The sequence below is a fragment of the Molothrus aeneus genome, chromosome W (assembly GCF_037042795.1).
Source record: "Molothrus aeneus isolate 106 chromosome W, BPBGC_Maene_1.0, whole genome shotgun sequence".
Lineage (NCBI taxonomy): Eukaryota > Metazoa > Chordata > Aves > Passeriformes > Icteridae > Molothrus > Molothrus aeneus.
The window spans coordinates 807,000-825,460 of record NC_089679.1 but is presented as its reverse complement, the minus strand read 5'-3'; the positions used below and the strand labels follow the sequence as shown (position 1 = coordinate 825,460).

At 45.3% G+C, this 18,461-nt stretch overlaps 1 protein-coding gene across 7 annotated transcripts in view; it reads right to left on the bottom strand.

The window, feature by feature from the left end:
- LOC136568568 (spindlin-Z-like) overlaps positions 1-18,461 on the bottom strand; it is a 107,233-nt gene that overhangs the window by 30,972 nt on the left and 57,800 nt on the right. For 4 of the 7 annotated variants that reach the window (XM_066568585.1, XM_066568584.1, XM_066568586.1 and 1 more), the window contains 2 exons: positions 14,021-14,160; positions 11,779-12,004 (listed from right to left, as the gene is read on the bottom strand). The exons of 1 other annotated variant lie outside the window; for it this stretch is intronic. In XM_066568585.1, coding sequence (XP_066424682.1) covers positions 11,779-11,830 — 52 coding nt within the window. In that variant the 5' untranslated portion in view covers positions 11,831-12,004; positions 14,021-14,160. The remainder of the gene's footprint in view (positions 1-11,778; positions 12,005-14,020; positions 14,161-18,461) is intronic. 2 more of the 7 variants (XM_066568583.1, XM_066568588.1) reach the window with 1 other exon arrangement.

The window sequence follows — 18,461 nt, the reverse complement described above, 5'->3', positions numbered from 1 at the left end:
TCTTTTTTTAATTGGGGGGATGTCCTGCTTTAGGGCAAATTTGGGAGAAAACCTCCAAAAGGGCCACCCCACAAAGCAAACCCACACGGCCCCTCCCCCCAACCGGTTCAGGAAGAATTCACTCAGGGAGAAGTGGAAAAAACCTGTTTATTTATCAGGCAAAGCACTCCCCAACACAAAAAATGAAAAATACCAGATGACAGAACTCATTCATTGCTCTAAAGAGATGACAAATTCAGAAAGTCTCTCCTGTGGGTGGTCGCTCTCTTATCAGTCCCTCCGGTGCTGGGAAAGGCTGCTGCCCAGAGTAGGCCCTGGTAGGCTACAAAGTGCAAGCTCTCAGTGTTTCCCCGGGTCCCAGTCCAAAGCAGGTTCGAATGGTTCCAAAAAAAAAAAAAAAGGGAAAGAAAAACAGTCCAGGGAACTTCTCTGCCTCAGCTAGCTAAACTAACTAAAAAACGATGGAGCGCGGTGTTCTGCCTCATCCATGCCCAGACACCACAGTGGAGGAATTAGAGCAGGCTGATAACAAAACTCTGTGCTTCTTCTTCTTCCCGCCTTCACTCTCAGAGCCAGTCTTGAAGGCACAGAATATAATATCCAGCATAAACAGAACACCCGGTTGGGGATACAAGCATCATAACATCACCCTAGGGCAGGGGCCAAGAAGTGCACACAATACTCAAGGTGAGGCTGCACCAATGCTAAATACAGAGGGATAAGCCCCTGATTCCAGGCTGAAGCAGCCTGTCCTTGGAGGACTGCACCCCAAGCAAGAGTGACCCATGCCGCAGCAGTTTTGGAAGGACTGTCTGCCAATGGGGGGGAATTCACATTGCAGCAGTTTTGGGAGGACTACTGCTCGAGAGATTGAAACCACGTTGGAGAAGCTCATGGAGAACTGTCCCCCGTGGGAGGGACCCCACAGCGTAGCAGGGGAGCAACTTCTGTCCATGAGCAGTGGAAGATCTCGGGTGACGAACTGACCAAAAACCCCATGCCCTGTCTCCCTGCACTGTTGGTGGGAAGGAGGGAGGGGTTGGGGGAAAAAGGTGTTTTTAAGGGCTTATTTTACTTCTCATTATCCTCCCCTGACAATGTTAGTTATAGATTCACTTTGTACTTCTAAGTTGAACCTGTTTTGCCCTTGGAGTGTTTTCTCCTGGTCCTCATTTCAACTCATGAAGCCTTCATTAATTTTTTTTTCCTTTCCTCTGCCCAGCTGTAGCAGGGGAGGGCACGTGAGTGGCTATCGTGAGTGCCTGGTGTTTGGCCAGTGTCAAACCATGACAAGTGGTAAAGCTCATTAGAACAAATTCACAATAGAAATGCCTTTCTGTTTTTGTTTTTCCTGCAGGAATAGGAATACTAAACTTCTGATGTTTTAGGATTTCTTTCCTTCTGTATATTTTACTTTTTTCCCCCAGGTATTAAAGGGAGAAATAAACTCTCACAGCATAAGGTAGACATAAACCTTATCTTACACTAAGGCAACAAATCAACTGTGCAGAAGACTTTTAAAATTCCAAATAGCTTGTACAGTTTCTTTACAAAAATATTTATTAGTAAATACATGATATTGTAATTATTACTATGTCTTAATGACAAAATATTTGAGAGCAAATAAAAATAGTTTAATACATTAATGTTTAACATATATATTAAAATCATAGAATGATTTGGGTTGGAAGGGACCTTTAAGATCATCTAGTTCCAACCCCCCTGCCATGAGCAGAGACACCTTCAGATCCAACCTGGCCTTGAACACTTCCAGGGGTGGGGCATCCACAACTTCTCTGGGCAACCTGCTCTGGTGTCTCACCACCCTCAAAGTAAAGAATTTCTTTCTAATATCCAATCTAAACCTACCTCCTTTCAGTTTCAAGCCATTCCCCTTTGTCCTATCACTCCATGCTCTTGTGAAAAGTCCCTCTCCGGCTTGCCTGTAGGCCCCCTTTAGGTACTGGAAGGCTGCTATAAGGTCTCCCCGAAGCCTTCTCTTCTCCATGTTGAACAACTCCAACTCTCTCAGCCTATTGTCCTAGGAGAGATGTTCCATCCCTCTGATCACCTTTGTGGCCCTCCTCTGGACTCGCTCTTGTTGATCCATGTCCTTTTTATGTTCAGGGTCCAAGATCTGAAAGTAGTACTCCAGGTAGGGTCTCACCAGAATGGAGTAGAGAGGGATAATCACCTCCCTCAACTTACTGGCTACACTTCTTTTGATGCAGCCTAGGATACAATTGGCTTTCTGGGCTGGAAGCACACATTGATGTCTGTGACTGTGGTCACAAGGGTTTTCAGGATGAAGAAGAGACGAGAATGTTGACTCCATGATCAGAAGGCTTGATTTATTATTTTATGATATATGTTACATTAAGACTATACTAAAAAGCAATAGAAAGGAAAAGTTTCTTCAGCAGCTAGCTAAGCTAAGAATAGAAAAGAATGAATAACAAGGATCTGTGTCTCAGACAGAGCAAGAGCCAGCTCTGCCATGAGTGGTCAAGAAATCCAAACACCCACAGGAGACCAATCACCTGTTGCATTCCACAGCAGCAGATAACCATTGTTTACTTTGGTTGCTGAACTGCAGCTTGTCACAAGGAAAAATCCTAAGAAAGGATTTTTCATGAAAGATGTCTGCGACATGTCACCCTTTTTTTATTTAGTTAAATTAAAAGGAAAAAGTGTTTGTAATTTTCTCTGCTGTACTCATGCCGAAGAAAAAGACAAACACTTGACAGGTTATCTGTTGCCAATCAAACTCCACTCAAGTGCTCCTGTGGAATGCACTGGGAATTTCTTCACCTGTAGAACATAAAATTCTATCATATTACTAAAACAATTCTATAATATAAGAAAATGCAAAAACAATGCAAAGAAAATTCAAGTCCAAGCAGCTGAGTTTCAGGAAAAGTCCATGGCTTGAAGATGTTCCTCTTTGCCATATCTGAAAGTTTCTTTTGGTCCTGAAACAGGCTTGCTACAGAAAGGTCCATCAATATTTATCAAAAGTCCATTGACAGTCTTCAAACAATTTTGAGAAAATTAGAAAATTTCTGAAATGTCTTGCCACAGCCCTTCATTGAACAACTTGGGCTGAAGCCAATCCCTGGCTCCTCAATGCCTCTGAGCTGCTGCCAGCTCTTTCACCCTTTTTTATTCAATTTAATTTTTTTTTTTTTTTTTTTTTTTGTTTGTCTTGTCGGAAAGAGCAGCAGCAGCAGCAGCAGAGGAGCCAGAGAGAGGCCCTTGGGGGCCCTGGCCCATGTGGAAGGATCAGGAACCCCAGACCTGGCCCACTGAAAGGTGGCCCAGGACCAGAAGGGGGAAGCAAAGCCCCCAAACTCAACAGGAGGCTGGGAGGTGGCCCTGGCCCAAGCAACCAAGGCAGACAGCCCAGGCCCAGCCCCCGAGGCAGGCTCTGCATTGGCACAGACCCGCACCCTTTTGCCAGTACAATGGCAGAAGGGGTGACCAAACGCTTCCTTTCCCCAAAATCACCGAGGCATGCCGGCAATGGGAAGACAGAAGCTGTCCCGAGAAACTTCGTCTCGGGTCTGGGGATGTCCTTTCCCCACAGCAGACAAGCGATGCTCGCTTCCTGCTGTGCCCTCTGCCTCTGCAATGCAAATGCTCCAGGTGTTCCTCCCATCTGCCTCACGGCACCACCGCCACCCGCTCTGGGCTGGGGACCAGGGGCAGAACTTTCGGGACCCACCTCCCCCTCGCCGCTGGGGCGCGCGAGGGGCGGCAGAGAGATTCGCATCCCCCAGGGGGAAACCCCGGACCAAACACCCCCCAACCCGCCAAGTATGCTGATCTTGAAAACAGGCAGCCGGGCTGCGCCCACAGCCAGCTGTCGGGCCATGCCTCCTCCACGGAAGGACAGGCTGACGCCCTCTTCCCCTGTCCCAGCTCCCCCCGTAGGGGCAGCCCCGGGACAACCCGAAAAACTCGGGGAGGAAGTCACGCTGGATGCAGGAGGCGCCGCTGCGGCTGCCGCCGGCTCCAGGACAGCCTCTGACGCGGACATGGAGAACGGAGTCCCCGCAGGGGCGGGCAGCGGGGCCGCCTGGGGGGGCGGCGGGGGCGGCACGGGGTCGGCAGCTTCTTCTGCGCCGGACTCTGACATCGGCCGCAGAACCGCAGTCGCAGAAGGCGGCGGGACGGCCGGGGGGAGCGGTGGATCGCTGTTGCCCAGCAACATCGGCGCAGCCGCGGGAAGCGGTGTCTCTGAGATAGATGCAGGCAGGGAAGCCGGCGGAACCGCGGCCGGAGCGCCCACAGGCTCCCCCGGAGGGGCGGCCGCGGGACGGGCCGCGCGGGGAACCGCCCGCACCCGCGGGGCGGGTTGGGGCGGTGCCCGTGGCGCTGGCCGGGGCAGCGCCGCCCACTCCCATCCCCCCTGAGAGCAACGGGAGGGGGGAACAAACGGCTCCGTCTGAGCATGCTCCGAAGACGCAGTAAAAAAAACCGGCTGCGGGCGAAACTTCGCCCCCCCACTGTGGTTCAGGGGGGCTGGAAAGCAGCAGAGCGTCCCCCTCCAAAGGGTCTTCCCCCGGAATTGGGGGGAACGGGGCTTTGCCCTTGCAGTTAGCAATCCAGGGAAAAACAGCTGCTCTCCGTTTCAAGACTAGAAAGAGCTTCAAAAAGGTTGGATAAATCGAGGGGCATCCGAACCCCCGGTATAAAAAGAATTGGAAAATGGAGCCCATACACTCCCAGACAAACATATCGAGGGCATATAGCACATTTGTAAAAAAACCAAAGAGCTTTGCCCATCGAAAAAACTCATAGAGATCTGCCTCCAACAGGAGAATTCTGTCCTCTTCACCCCATTTTTGCCAGAGGGCAATAAGTTTCTCCTCTGAAGGGGAGAATGGAACCTCATCCTCTAGGGGAGGAGTCCTCCAGATGAGCAGCCACAAACTGCGAATGGCCTCATCTTTAGGAGGGGAAAAACCAACAGTACCTTGTGACAGTGTCCAGGACTCTCTGGCTATCTGCATGGTTCTGCTGAGCTTTCCGAACATCTTCCTGGAGGCTTTTCAGAAGGTTCTCTTTGTGGTCAGCCTTGCTGTGAACTCTGTCCAAATTCGGATCTTCAGTTCTTCAGCTCCTGGCTAGAATCCACTTCTGTGGTCACTTGTGAAGCAACCATCAATGCCACACATTTGGGGTTTACCCAGTGCAGCAATGCTCCTCTGGTGGTCTCACCAAGTGATGATTGTCCTCCTCAGTCGGGGGTCACCAATTGTGACTGTGGTCACAAGGGTTTTCAGGATGAAGAAGAGACGAGAATGTTGACTCCATGATCAGAAGGCTTGATTTATTATTTTATGATATATGTTACATTAAGACTATACTAAAAAGCAATAGAAAGGAAAAGTTTCTTCAGCAGCTAGCTAAGCTAAGAATAGAAAAGAATGAATAACAAGGATCTGTGTCTCAGACAGAGCAAGAGCCAGCTCTGCCATGAGTGGTCAAGAAATCCAAACACCCACAGGAGACCAATCACCTGTTGCATTCCACAGCAGCAGATAACCATTGTTTACTTTGGTTGCTGAACTGCAGCTTGTCACAAGGAAAAATCCTAAGAAAGGATTTTTCATGAAAGATGTCTGCGACAGATGTCTCATGTCAAGCTCCTTATCCATTAACATCTCCATGTCCTTCTCCTCAGGGCTGCTCTCAATCCATTTTCCATCAAGCAAGTATTTGTGCTTGGGATTGCCCCAACCCAGGTTCAGGACCTTGGATGCGACTTTGTTGAACTTCATGAGGTTCGCAGAGATCCACCTCTCAAACCTGTCAAGATCCCTCTGGATGGCATCCCTTCACTCCAGCATGTTGACCACAGCACACAGCTTGATGTTGTTGGCAAACTTGCTGAGGGTGGACTCGATCCCACTGTCCATGTCACTGAAAAAGATGGTAAAAAACAGTGCCGGTCCCAATACTGACCCCTGAAGAACACCACTTGTCATTAATCTCCACTTGGACATTGAGCTGTTGATCACAAGTCTGAAAGTGACCATCCAGCCAATTCCTTCTCTACTGACTGCTCCACCCATCAAAACCACATCTCTCCAGTTTAGAGACCAGGATGTCAAATGCTTTGCACAAGTCCAGGTAGGTGATGTCAGCTGCTCTTCCCTCATCCACCACCTCTTTAATCCTGTCATCAAAGGCCACCAAATGCATCAGGCATGATTAGCTGATGATGTTGATAGTCACCTTTAACAGAGAACGCCAAACATAACAAGCAAAGCAGAAACTTTGTTTAGACAAATCATCCTGAAATGTCTAGTATCACCTGGCTTCTGACAGAAGCATAATTGGCATTAGTCACTCACTGTCAAGTGTCCAATACAAAGGAAGACATTTAAAAACTTGCCAACAATTTCAAGGGCAATTGTGGTGGCTTCACCTTGGTTGAATGTCAGGTGCCCACCAAAGCCACTTTCTCACTTCCCTCCTCAGTTGAACAGAGGGGAGAAAATACAATGAAAGGTTCGTAAATTGAGATAAGGACAGGGAGAGATCATTCACTGATTGCCATCACAGGCAAAAAAGACTCAACTTGGGGATATTAATTGCATTTATTACCAATCAAATCAGAGAAAGATAATAAGTAAAACCAAATATTAAAAACATTTTCCCTCCACTCCTCCCTCCTTCCCAGGCTTAACTTTATAACTGAGTCTCTACCTCCTTCCCTCCAGCGGTTCAGGGAGACAGGGATTGGGGGTGAGGGTCAGTTCATCACGTGTCATTTCTGCTGCTTCCCCCTCAGGGAGTGGAGTCCTTCCCCTTCTTCACTGTGGGGTCCCTCCCACAGGAGCCAGTCCTCCACAAACTTCTTCAACATGAGTCCCTCCCACAGGTTGCAGTTCTTCATGAACTGCTCCAGCATGGGTCCCTTCCATGGGGTGCAGTCCTTCAGGAACAGGCTGCTCCAGCACAGGCTTCCCACAGGTTCACAGCCTTCTTTCTGGCAGTGGGTCTCCTCCATGGGCTGCAGGTGGATCTCTGCACCCCCTGGGGCCTCCATGGGCTGCAGGGGGACAGTCTGACATCACTATGGTCTTCACCATAGGATGCAGAGGAATCTCAGCTCTGGCACCTGGAGCACGTCCTTCCCCTCCTTCTGCGCTGACCTTGGTGTCTGCAGAGTTGTTCCTCTCCCATATTCTCCTCTCTTCTCTGGCCACAATTACTTCTGTGCAATAACTTTTTTTCCCTTCTTAAATGTGTTACTCCAGATGCATTGCTACCATTGCTGATCGGCTCAACGTTGGCCAGTAGTGGGTCTGTCTTGGAGCCACCTGGCATTGGCTCTGCCAGACATAAGGTGAAGCTTCCAGCAGCATCTCACAGAAGCCACTCCTGTAGCTCCCTGCTACCAAAACCTTGCCATGCAAGCCCAGTACAGCAATACATTCAGATAAATATTTCAAGTGAGAAATTAGTGTGTCAAGTATTTTGGGGTCAAGCTTGGTTTGGTCTCAAGCAATAATATGACTTCAAAGATGTTAACAGTAATTAGAAAACAATAATGGATAGTTATCTGATTCTATATACCATGAATGTCATTGAATGGATTTAAGTTCGTATCCTTTACCTTGTCCTGACTATGGAATGACAAGTGCTACTGTTTCAACTTGCACATTCCATGAAATTCCATGTTTTAGACATCATTCAAAATAAACAGTGTTGATATAATTTGCCATGAATATAAAACCAGAAGTTAATACTGAAGATCAGAAAGGAAAAAACCCAAAAAACAAATACACAAAGTGATTAGTTTTATGCTTCTTTATAATAAGCAGCAAACAGTCAAACTTGGATAGATCTGAGGAAGAAGAAAATATATATGGCTCAATCTCTCATGACTAAAAACCTAAATATTTTCAATAATAAAAAGTCAAGAACAAAAGACTTAAGCATTTAATTGCCAGATGGCCTTTGCTTTTTGAGCCTGGATTAATTCTACCTAATGTATCCTTAAAATACTGTTAAATTCAATAGCAAAACTAGGAGCCATGTTTCTGAATGCTTCTACCTTACAGAGAAAGAAAAAGGGTAAGACAACACAGAAATAAAATAAACATTCTTTGAGGGTGTGGACTGTAGAGAAAGTACACACATTTCAACTGGAGCAGGTAGGAGGAAAGAAAAGGAAGAGGGATGGGAGAAAGCTACTAGTAATGTTTTTAATTGTCATCATATCAGATGATACTCTCCATTCAGTCTATCAAAATTAGATGGACTCTTCAAAACAAACCACAGCTGCTTATTTCTCAGAATATCCTGTCTTTATGGCAGGCAGCAAAAGCTGGACATTTAAAAATTATATTTCAGTATCTGCTGTGGAAACACCATGCAATCACATGAGAATTAATCTTGATTTGATGTCTTTCAGAATTACTTTGAATGACCTGAAAATTTCAGAGATGTGTTTATTTACACCTAATATTGCCTGCCCAAAGTCAACTCTAAGAGTTTGGGAAACCAGACCAGGAGAAGAGTGGTCAAATGAATTCCTGACTCTCCCAAAAGATTTCATTGCATCTTAAAGTAGTAGAATCTGGGAGTGGAATCTCTTAATAATTCCCAAGGACAGTACTGGTAACAGCTAGGAAGGACTGTAAAGGACGATGCATTACATTTGTACAGCATAAAACAAGTGATCACTAGGCTCAAAAAGTTGAAATATAAATGTAAACACAAGGTGTCATGGTTTAGGAATGGTATTCCCCAATTTAGTGTTCCCACTGAAAACACCCCAGACCATGTGCCACTGGCTCACTTTCCTCCCCCCTCCCCACATGGTGGGATGGAGAAGAGAATGGGAGGCACAAAATGGTAAAGATTACAGCTTGAGATAAGAACAAGTTACTGTAAACTGCAATGAAATAAGAAAAATGAACAGCAAAGACAATACCAATAACCAGGACACCAGAGTAATCACAATTTACCTCACAGACAATTCAACTGGATTATGTTAATAAAAAAAAAATCAGGATTCACCTATATTGAGGAGAAACATGCTCTAATTAGAAGCACAAACACAAGGCCAAGCACTAAGGAGCTGACTGATCTACTGAAACTATATCCTGGGAGTCTGCTCTATATTTTAACAAAATTACTGAGACTCTAGACACATGCTCTACTGTTGTGAAAAAATAAGAAACAAGTTTGGTTTTCCTTTGTTTCTCCATTTTGGGTGTTATCCTTTATTTCTCAAGATGGAAATATTAATTCTGTTTCCCAGTTGAGGTAAACTTCAAAAACCTGGATACTTCAGTCAAATATATTTTTATCCTCTTTTAAACCTACTTTACAGCAAATAAAGGCCTTTTGTTTTGGTAAGATCTGATTAGTGAGAGATGCTTCTGACCAAATAGCAAATGAGACCTTATGCAATACGGATTTCATTTTACAATAAATGTGAGGTAGAGAGATAGAAAGAAATAGAAAAGAGTAAAGGGTGGAGAGAGAGAGAGAGAGAGAAATCAAGCAGAAGACAGTCACCACCCACGAATACATCAGCATGCCATTGGTCCTTCTTCACTCCGGGCTTCTCAGTGGTGGGGGTCCCAGAATTGTTCTTCTGAGGGTACCACCTTTATACAGTCCAAGTTCCAAGTATCACAGAGTGGTCACAGATGCTGTTCCCATAACTTGGGGTGATATGTGTATGAGCAGTTGCTCTCTTTTCCACAGTGGGAATTATTGTCTGGATGCATTAACCAGGATGTGCTAACCAGATCTTGCCTCACCAGGCCTGGAATTAGTGCCTTCCTGTTGCAAATTCCTCCCTTTTGTGCTTAAGTCAAGTTCCCACTGTGGTGGCTTATCTTATGGCAAGTTCCTTCTGTGACCTTGTGCCGTGGTTTAGGAATGGTACTTCCCAATTCAGTGCCCCCACCAACTCTCCAAACCACACACTGTTCTCTCTTGCTCCCCTGTTTTCACCTCCTCCTCCCCACTGTGGATGGCTGGAGAGGAGAGCTAGAGGCACAAAAAGCAAAGATCACGGGTTGAGATAAGAACAATTTACTGGAAACAACAATAAGATAAGAAAATGAACAGTAACAGCAACAATATTAATAACAGAATGTACAAGAAAAGAAATGATTCACATGGAAAAACTCCACGATAACAGACAATACCAGAAGGCTCCCTCTGCCATATTTTCTCTTCTGGAAGGAGCCCCTTCTCCCCATAAAAGAGCCCTTTCTCCTGCTCCCAGCAATGACATGAGGTGATATAGAATAGCCTCCGTACTCCAGTCATGCTCCCTCCTGGCTACTGAAAAAAATTAATTCTGTCCTGGCTGGAACCAGGACACCTTGACAGTGAGACAGGCAACTGTGCTCCTTGCACCTTTGTAGGCAGACAGGCAGGACAGAGGAAAACTAGCTTTTTCAAAGAAGCCACCACTTCTAAGTCATAACACCTGATTTGGTTTTCTAATTCCAGCTTCTTGTCACTTAACCTAGTTGTGCTTTTGATAGCTTTTTTCTCCCAGTTATTTTTTTAAAAAATTATTTTAATAAAATACAACAAACTCACTATAATTTTAATTTATATCATATTGCAAGGTCTTTCAGCAAGAAAAGAGCAAGAGAGTCCCTGCCTCCTGCTGCCTCACAGGAATCAGCATTTCAGCAGCATTGGAGCCACTCTACATGAGTTTCAAGCTACTGAGTGGGGGTTGAGTCTGCAAATGTCAGGAAGTTTCTTCCAGTGTTTCAGCAGCATTGGAGCCTTTTAGACAAAAATAGGTTATTCCAGGTTTTCTTTTTCCCTGCTCCTTTTGTTGTTTGGGGGTGGGGGGGAGTTCTGGAACTGCAGAGGCTTGGTTGCTGTTTTGTTTTCCTTTGTTCTCTCTCATGGCTGCACGGTCTGGAGAAGAGGGCTTCTCTGCCATCTTGTCTTTGTCCTCTGGGCCACATGGGCTGCCATGGTGGCTGCCACCTTGGCAAATGGGAGCTTCTCCACCATCTTGTCTTTGTCCTCTGGGCCACTAGGCTGGCCAGGTGGTAGCCATATTGTTTTCTTTTTTCTCGGGGAGAGCACCATGTAACTCAGCACCTTTGTATCTAGTGGTTATTGCTGTTTTCTTGTTTATTGCTGTTTTTTTTTTTAGTAAACGGTTATTTTTTCACTTATCTCTTCATATTTGTATCTTCTTATTGTTGAAAGGGAAGTGGTTGAAACTAAGGGGAGATAACATTTCAAAGTCTGCACCCCATAAAATTGTCTTAAACTAAGGTTGGTTTTGAAGTCTCCTAATAATGACTACCTGGTACACTTTCCTAATCTACACCTAAAATTAGGAAACATCCAGCAAATAATTCCATCACCACCTATGTTTGTCTTTCTCTTGCAACATGAGAAAGAGAGAAGGCCTTGACACTGTATAAGCACTGTTCAGCAGTAACATCAGTGTTATCAACACTTTTCAGCACAAATCCAAAACATAGCACCAGGCCAGTTACTGCAAAGGTATTTAACTCAATCCTAGCCAAAACCAGTACAACTTCATAAATGTAATTCTGTACAGCTTAAATTTATGTATATCCTTTCAATCCCACAATTCCAATAATTCTTATCTTAAAAAAAACCCCAACAACCATCAACCGTCCCAATCAAAACCAAACAGTAACAGTTTCATAAAGCCATGAGTACATAAGAAAACTCTGTAAGGACACTTTTTTACCCACTAAAAAACAACAATACTCAAATTCAGTAACACCTCACCTGCATCAGCTCTGGACCGCTGACCTGGTGATTTTCCAAATGGGGTCTTCATTCATCTGTGTTTAAGTGAGCAGCAGAGCTGCTAGACTAGGGTCAAAATCCAGTTCTTCCCAACTCCCCAGATATCTTTTTATTCTCGTAATACAACAGCTACTTATTAATATACCATCCAATCATCAATTCGTTCTTCCTCAAATATAGGAGAAGCACTTTCAGTTATATCACTCTGAAAAACAAATCAGAAAAGATAGCCTGATTTGAGATTTGGTTAAAATAAACAATGAAGTGAAACAGAATATTTTTTCTTTCATGTTCAATGAGAAGTCTCTTCATATTCTGTTATACTGGATGCATTCCATACTATGAACTAATTTTCAGAACTCCCATACTACATTTGAAAATTATAATGAAAACACCAGTAGAGAGAGCATGAAAGCATAGGATTCTCACCCTCCCCAAGTTACAAAGCAGCTATTCCTGTTTTAAAAAAATTATTGTATTTCAGGGACAAAACTCCATATTTCCTCTGAAAGTTTCTATAATAGTTTTCAGCTTAGTCTGTACCACCTTTATGCTTACACAGATGGTTACTGTGAGAGATGCAAGGCATGGAAGGTAAACATTCTTGTCTGCATTACAGCACCCATCTGTCAATAGACTTGAACAAAAAAAAAAAAAAAAGCCAAGTGGGATTTTTCCACCTTCTGTGGAAAAAAAACCCACAAACAATGCGTGGCATGGTGCAGAAGTTTGCATGGCAGACCACGAGGAAGGGTGTGCAGGGAGAGCACTGAGGCTCTGCAGCTGGAGTAGTTAGCTGAGTTGATGGCCATCACCCTTGCCAAGGGAGCACAGATATGGTTTCGACTTAGACAGAATCTGTTTCCTCTATGCACACCAGAAAGGATGCGGCAACCCAAATGGAGTGTTCACAAAAACACACAGCCATCCAGGTCTTAGGCTGCAAGGAGTGCCAGAGTCAGGCGCTGCTCCTAGAGGGTATCCTAGGGTGATGTTATGATGCTTGTATCTCCAACCAGGTGTTCTGTTTATACTGGATATTACATTCTGTGCCTTCAAGACTGGCTCTGAGAGTGAAGGCGGGGAGAAGAAGAAGCACAGAGTTTTGTTATCAGCCTGCTCTCAGTCCTCCACTGTGGTGTCTGGGCATGGATGAGGCAGAACACCGCGCTCCATCGTTTTTTAGTTAGTTTAGCTAGCTGAGGCAGAGAAGTTCCCTGGACTGTTTTTTCTTTCCCTTTTTTTGGAACCATTGGAACCTGCTCTGGACTGGGACCCAGGGAAACACTGAGAGCTTGCACTTTGTAGCCAACCAGGGCCTACTCTGGGCAACAGCCTTTCCCAGCACCGGAGGGACTGATAACAGAGCCACCACCCACCGGAGAGACTTTCTGAATTTGTCATCTCTTTAGAGCAATGAATGAGTTTTGTCATCTGGTATTTTTCATTTTTTGTGTTGGGGAGTGCTTTGCCTGATAAATAAACAGGTTTTTTCCACTTCTCTCTGAGTAAATTCTTCCTGAACCGGTTGGGGGGAGGGGCCATGTGGGTTTGCTTTGTGGGGTGGCCCTTTTGGAGGTTTTCTCCCAAATTTGCCCTAAACCAGAACACAGGGCAACAGAGAAAACAGCTGTGTGAGGTGCAATCAGGTCAACAATCTGCTCAGCCCAGTGGCAGAGCTGAGAGAAGTAGAAAGGCTAAGAAGTATTAGGGACTCTGAGGAGATTGACCAGTGGAGTGGGACTCTACCATGCCTTAGACAGATGACCCGCCATCTACTTCACAAGTAGCAATAGATATCCTACCCTCTCCCCACCAGGAAGAAGGAGGGGACTGTGGAGATGGAGGGGTGTAGAAATGGGTTTCTACTCAGGATGGCAGGCAAATCCCCTCCTGAGCTACTTCACCTTCCCAGATGCCCTTATACAATAGTTATGACCCCTGGAATCTGAGGACCAGGGAAATGAGAATGTGGATGAAAGTCCATCCAGGCTGGAGGGGTTGCCTAGGGCAGGGCAGCCTACCTACTGCATCATGACCTCCTCACTTAAAAAAAAAAAGAAGGGTTGTAGTAGTAAAGTAGTAGTCATTGATGACTCTTTTAAAAGGAACAAAGGGCCTGCTGACTGGACCCAACCCATAGGGAAGTATGCTGCCTTCCTGGGGCCTGGGTAAGGGACATCACCAAGATACTTCCCAGCATGGTACGTCCCACTATTACCTGTTACTGCTTTTTCAGGTGGGCAGTGACAAAGTACCAGCAAGAAGGCTGCAGACAACCAAGAGGGACCTCAGGACCTTGGGACAACTGGTTGAAGGATCTGGAGCACAAGTTGTGTTCTCTTCTGTCCTGCCAGTTCCCTGCAGGGAATGATGGGGCAATAAACAGGAAAATCATGCAGATGAACACCTGGCTTTGAGACTGGTGTTACCATTAGAATTTTGGGGGTTGGGTTTTGATCATAGGTCAGTTTACATGACACCGAGCCTGCTGGCAACAGATGGGGTCCATCCATCTCAAAGGGGGAAAAAAAAAGATTTTAGCTCAGGAGTTAGCAGAGCTCAGTGAGACAGCTTTAAACTACATTTGAAGGGGATGTGGACAAAACCAGGCTCAACAGAGATAAGCCTGGGGGTACCATGCAAATGTTTGAGGGACAGTGTGCTACCAAGGTCCTTCAGTCTGCCATATCAGTGGAGGTAGGGGATGGAGATCCATGCAAAAGTAAGGATGCAAGGGTTAATGATGTGTTAAAAATCCCAGAAGTACCTGAGAATGGTCACATGAATAAGAGCTTCTCCCCACAAAAAGGCAATAGGGTTATTAGCCCAACTAAAGTGCGTTTACACCAATGCACACAGCATGGGCAACAAACAGGGGGAACTGGAAACTATTGCACATCAGGAAAACTATGACAGTTGCCACCACAGAAACATGGTGGGATGATTTGCACGACTGGACTGATGCAAAGGATGGCTATAAACTCTTCAGAAGGGATAGGCAAGGAAGGAGAGGCAGTGGGCTAGCCCTGTATGTTAGGGAGTGTTTTGATTCTTTGGAGCTTGATAATGTGTTATGACCTTGTTCTTGTTAATAGATCCCTTGGGGCGGATTAGAGGGACACTGAATGACTGGTGTATATATATGAGTTTTCCACCTGAGCCTTATCGAGAGGGAGGACATTGACATGATAAAAAGCATTATCCCACCACACAGGATCTGCTTCTTATGGGCCTTTTCCCTTATCTGGCTTAAAACCCAGCTTGTTAACAACATTAGTCACAGGTTATCCAGTACACAATTGTAGGGCTCAACAAGTTTATCTAAACAAAGGTCAGTTTGTAGTGGTCATCCTCTGGTGGTAAATGTGCACCCCCTCTGCACCTGGGCTGTTTTTCGCAGAGCAGAGGCTTTGCCACCACATACCCAAAAACTCTCCTCCTCACCTTCGGTTGGGGGGTACAAACCTGCTCTCAGCAAAGTACTCTGCTGCTTTTGCAAATGGCCGATTGAGTAATTAGCCGTTATCATTTCAGTCTCTCACATGATGGTATTATAGAATTGAGTGTTTATCAGTAAGTGTACTGGGGTTTTATGGCCAGGTTTTGGTAGCTCCTGGCAGAGACTTGCAGTCCCATGGAGGGAGGAGCCCATGCCGGTGCAGGTTTCCTGGTAGGACTTGTGACCCTGTGGGGGATCCACACTGAAGAAGCTGTGCCTGAATGACTGCATTCCATGGGAAGAGTGACCCACATTGCAGCAATTTGGGGAGGACTGTTGCTCGTGGGATGGGCTCACGCGGGAGAAGTTCATAGAGAACTGTTTCCTGTGGGAGAGACCCCACATTGGAACAAGAGAAGGACTCCTCTCCCTGAGCAGCAGCAGAAACAACTTGTGATGAACTGAGTATAATCCTCATTCCCTGTCTCCCTGTGCTGCTTGGGGGGAGGAGGTAGAGCTTGGGAAGCAGGGAGGGATGTGGGGAAGGTGTTTTTAAGATCTTATTTTACTTCTCATTGTCCTTCTCTGATTTTATGAGTAATAAATTAAATTAATACCTCAAATTTGAGTGTTCTGCCCATGACAGTATTTGGTGAGTGATCTCCCCCAGACATTCTCTCAACCCATGAATCCTTTTTTTATATTTTGTGTCTCCTGTCTGGTTACAGAGGGGAGTGATAGAGCAGCTTTGGTGGGTGTCTGGCATCCAGCCAGAGTCAATCCACTACAGTAAGAATCAGGGAGAAGGCTAAGAAGGCAGATGTCCTGGTGAGAGTGTTATAGATCACCCAAGTAGGATGAAGAGGCAGATGAAATATTCTGTAAGCAGCTGGGGGAAATCTTGTGATTGTTGGACCTTATTCTCATGGGAGACTTCAACCTACCAGATGTCTTCTGGAAATACAACAGAGCAGAGAGGAAACAGTCCAGGAGGTTTCTGGAGTGAATGGAAGAGAACTTCCTGACACAGCTGGTAAATGAGACAACCAGGGAAGGTGCCCTGCTGGACCTGCTGTTTGTAAATACAGAACGACTGCTCAGAGTGAAAATCAGAGGCCATCTTGGGCAAAGCAATCAAGAAATTATAGTTTTCAATTATGAAAGAAATAAGGAGAGATGTCAACATAACTGCCACCTTAGACTTCTGGAGGGCAGACTTTGGCCTATTTAGGAGACTGGTTGAGAGAGTTGCTTGGGAGGCAGTCCTTAAGGGCAAAATAGTCCAGGAAGGCTGGATGTGCTTTAAGAAGGAAATCTTAAAGGAGCAGGAGCAGGCTGTCCCCATGCTGAAAGATGAACCAGCACAGAAGACAACTAGCATGGCAGAACAGAGAGCTTTGTCTCTGGCCACTGCTGTAAAAGACAACAAAAAGTGTTTCTACAAATACATCAGCAACAAAAGCAGGGAGAAGAAGAATTTCCATCCTTTTTTGGATGAGGGGGGAAACATAATAAGAAAGGATGAGGAAAAGGCTGAGGTACTGAATGTCTTCTTTGCCTCAATCTTTAGTACGACCAGTTGTCCTCAGGGTACCCAGCCTCCTGAGCTGGAAGACAGAGATGGGGAGCAGAATAAAGCCCCCATAATCCAGGAGGGAATGGTCAGTGACCTGCAGTGCCACTTAGACCTCCACAAGTCAATGGGGGTAGATGAGATTCACTCAAGGGTACTGAGGGAGCTGGCTGAAGTGCTTACCAAGCCACTTTCAATCATTTACCAGCAGCCCTGGTCAACCAGGGAGGTTCTGGGTTGTAGCAGCCACAGGGCCTGCAAGGCCTCCCTGGCAGTCAGTTGCCTAAGATAAGAAATTCCTAGTCATGATGACTGGACCAAAAAAAGCCCCTCTTCCACCTTTGGACCCTCGTTATCTCTCTGTAAGACGACAGGTCATATTCGCCTCGACCCTAACTATTGGACTGTTTCTCAAAACTCCTATACCCTATATAAACACCTACTTCTGCCCAGTTCTGCAGAAGAGCTGTCACTGTGACCCTTCACAGAAGCTGCCAATAAAGACACCTCAGTGGAACCTCATACGGCACTTCTCCTCTCTCTCCCTGCATCTGCTGAAGCACTTAGCAAGCAAAGAGCTGAAATCACTAAAGAGCTGAATTCACCAAAGAGCTGATCTCACTTAAGAGCTGAGCTGCTTGCTAAGATTGCCTGCAGCTGAGAGCCTGCCTGAGGGACCTGGACAGGTTGTGATTAGCAGGACTTCGCTATCTAGACACCTACGGCAGCTGGGGTTAGAGAGACCCCGAAAACCCCACCGTAATAAAACCGGGTGACTGGAAATTAGCAAATGTGACACCTATCTATAAGAAGGGTCAAAAGGGGGATCTGGGGAACAACAGGCCTGTCAGCCTGACCTCAGTGCTGGGGAAGGGCATGGAGCAGATCATCTTGGCTACTAACTACACATTACTCTCTTCCCTGTTCTCTGCAGCTGAAGTTTTCAGATGAGAATTTGTTCCTTTAGTATTTTCTCATTTCCAATAGTACTCTTCTTCAAATTTGAGACACGTCTTTTTTCCTCTACATAGAGGGCAACTTGCAACAACAAGAACTACTGGTATTAAAAATGCTTCAGGTATTGTCAGTACCCTTCTAGAAGCAGAATGTTCCAGCTGCAAAGAATACACTGAACATCTGGACAGATTTTCCAGAAACTAAACATCTGCCTCTCATGCTGTTGTTTTTTATAGGACCTAAGCATTTAAAAACTATTCTCTGATTTCTTTACAAGCATATCTATTTCTAGAAGGCCTTTAGAAGCAACACAAGCAGCTAGCATCACTAACAATGCATTGCTTTTTTCTTTTTGGAAAAATTAAAAATTATTGTAATTCAGCTTTGGACATGAGAGTTGCACCTCCTTAAGTAGTCAGACATAAGGTTGAATCTTGCCTGTCTTCTAAAACAAGTTAACTTTTCCTCCTATTATTGTCAAAGTTGAAAAGGCCCCTAGATCGTCTGTTTTAACACCTTGTGGATTCATATCCAAGAACTAAAACTCCTAGTTTCTATCACATGTAAGATCTGTCCATCTGATGAACTTAATTCGAGTTCCATGACCAATGCAAATACTGTCTGAGTTCTCCTACTAATCCAGTATAATTTTTAAGGAGGAAAAGATAACACTGGGATTTAATGCAATGT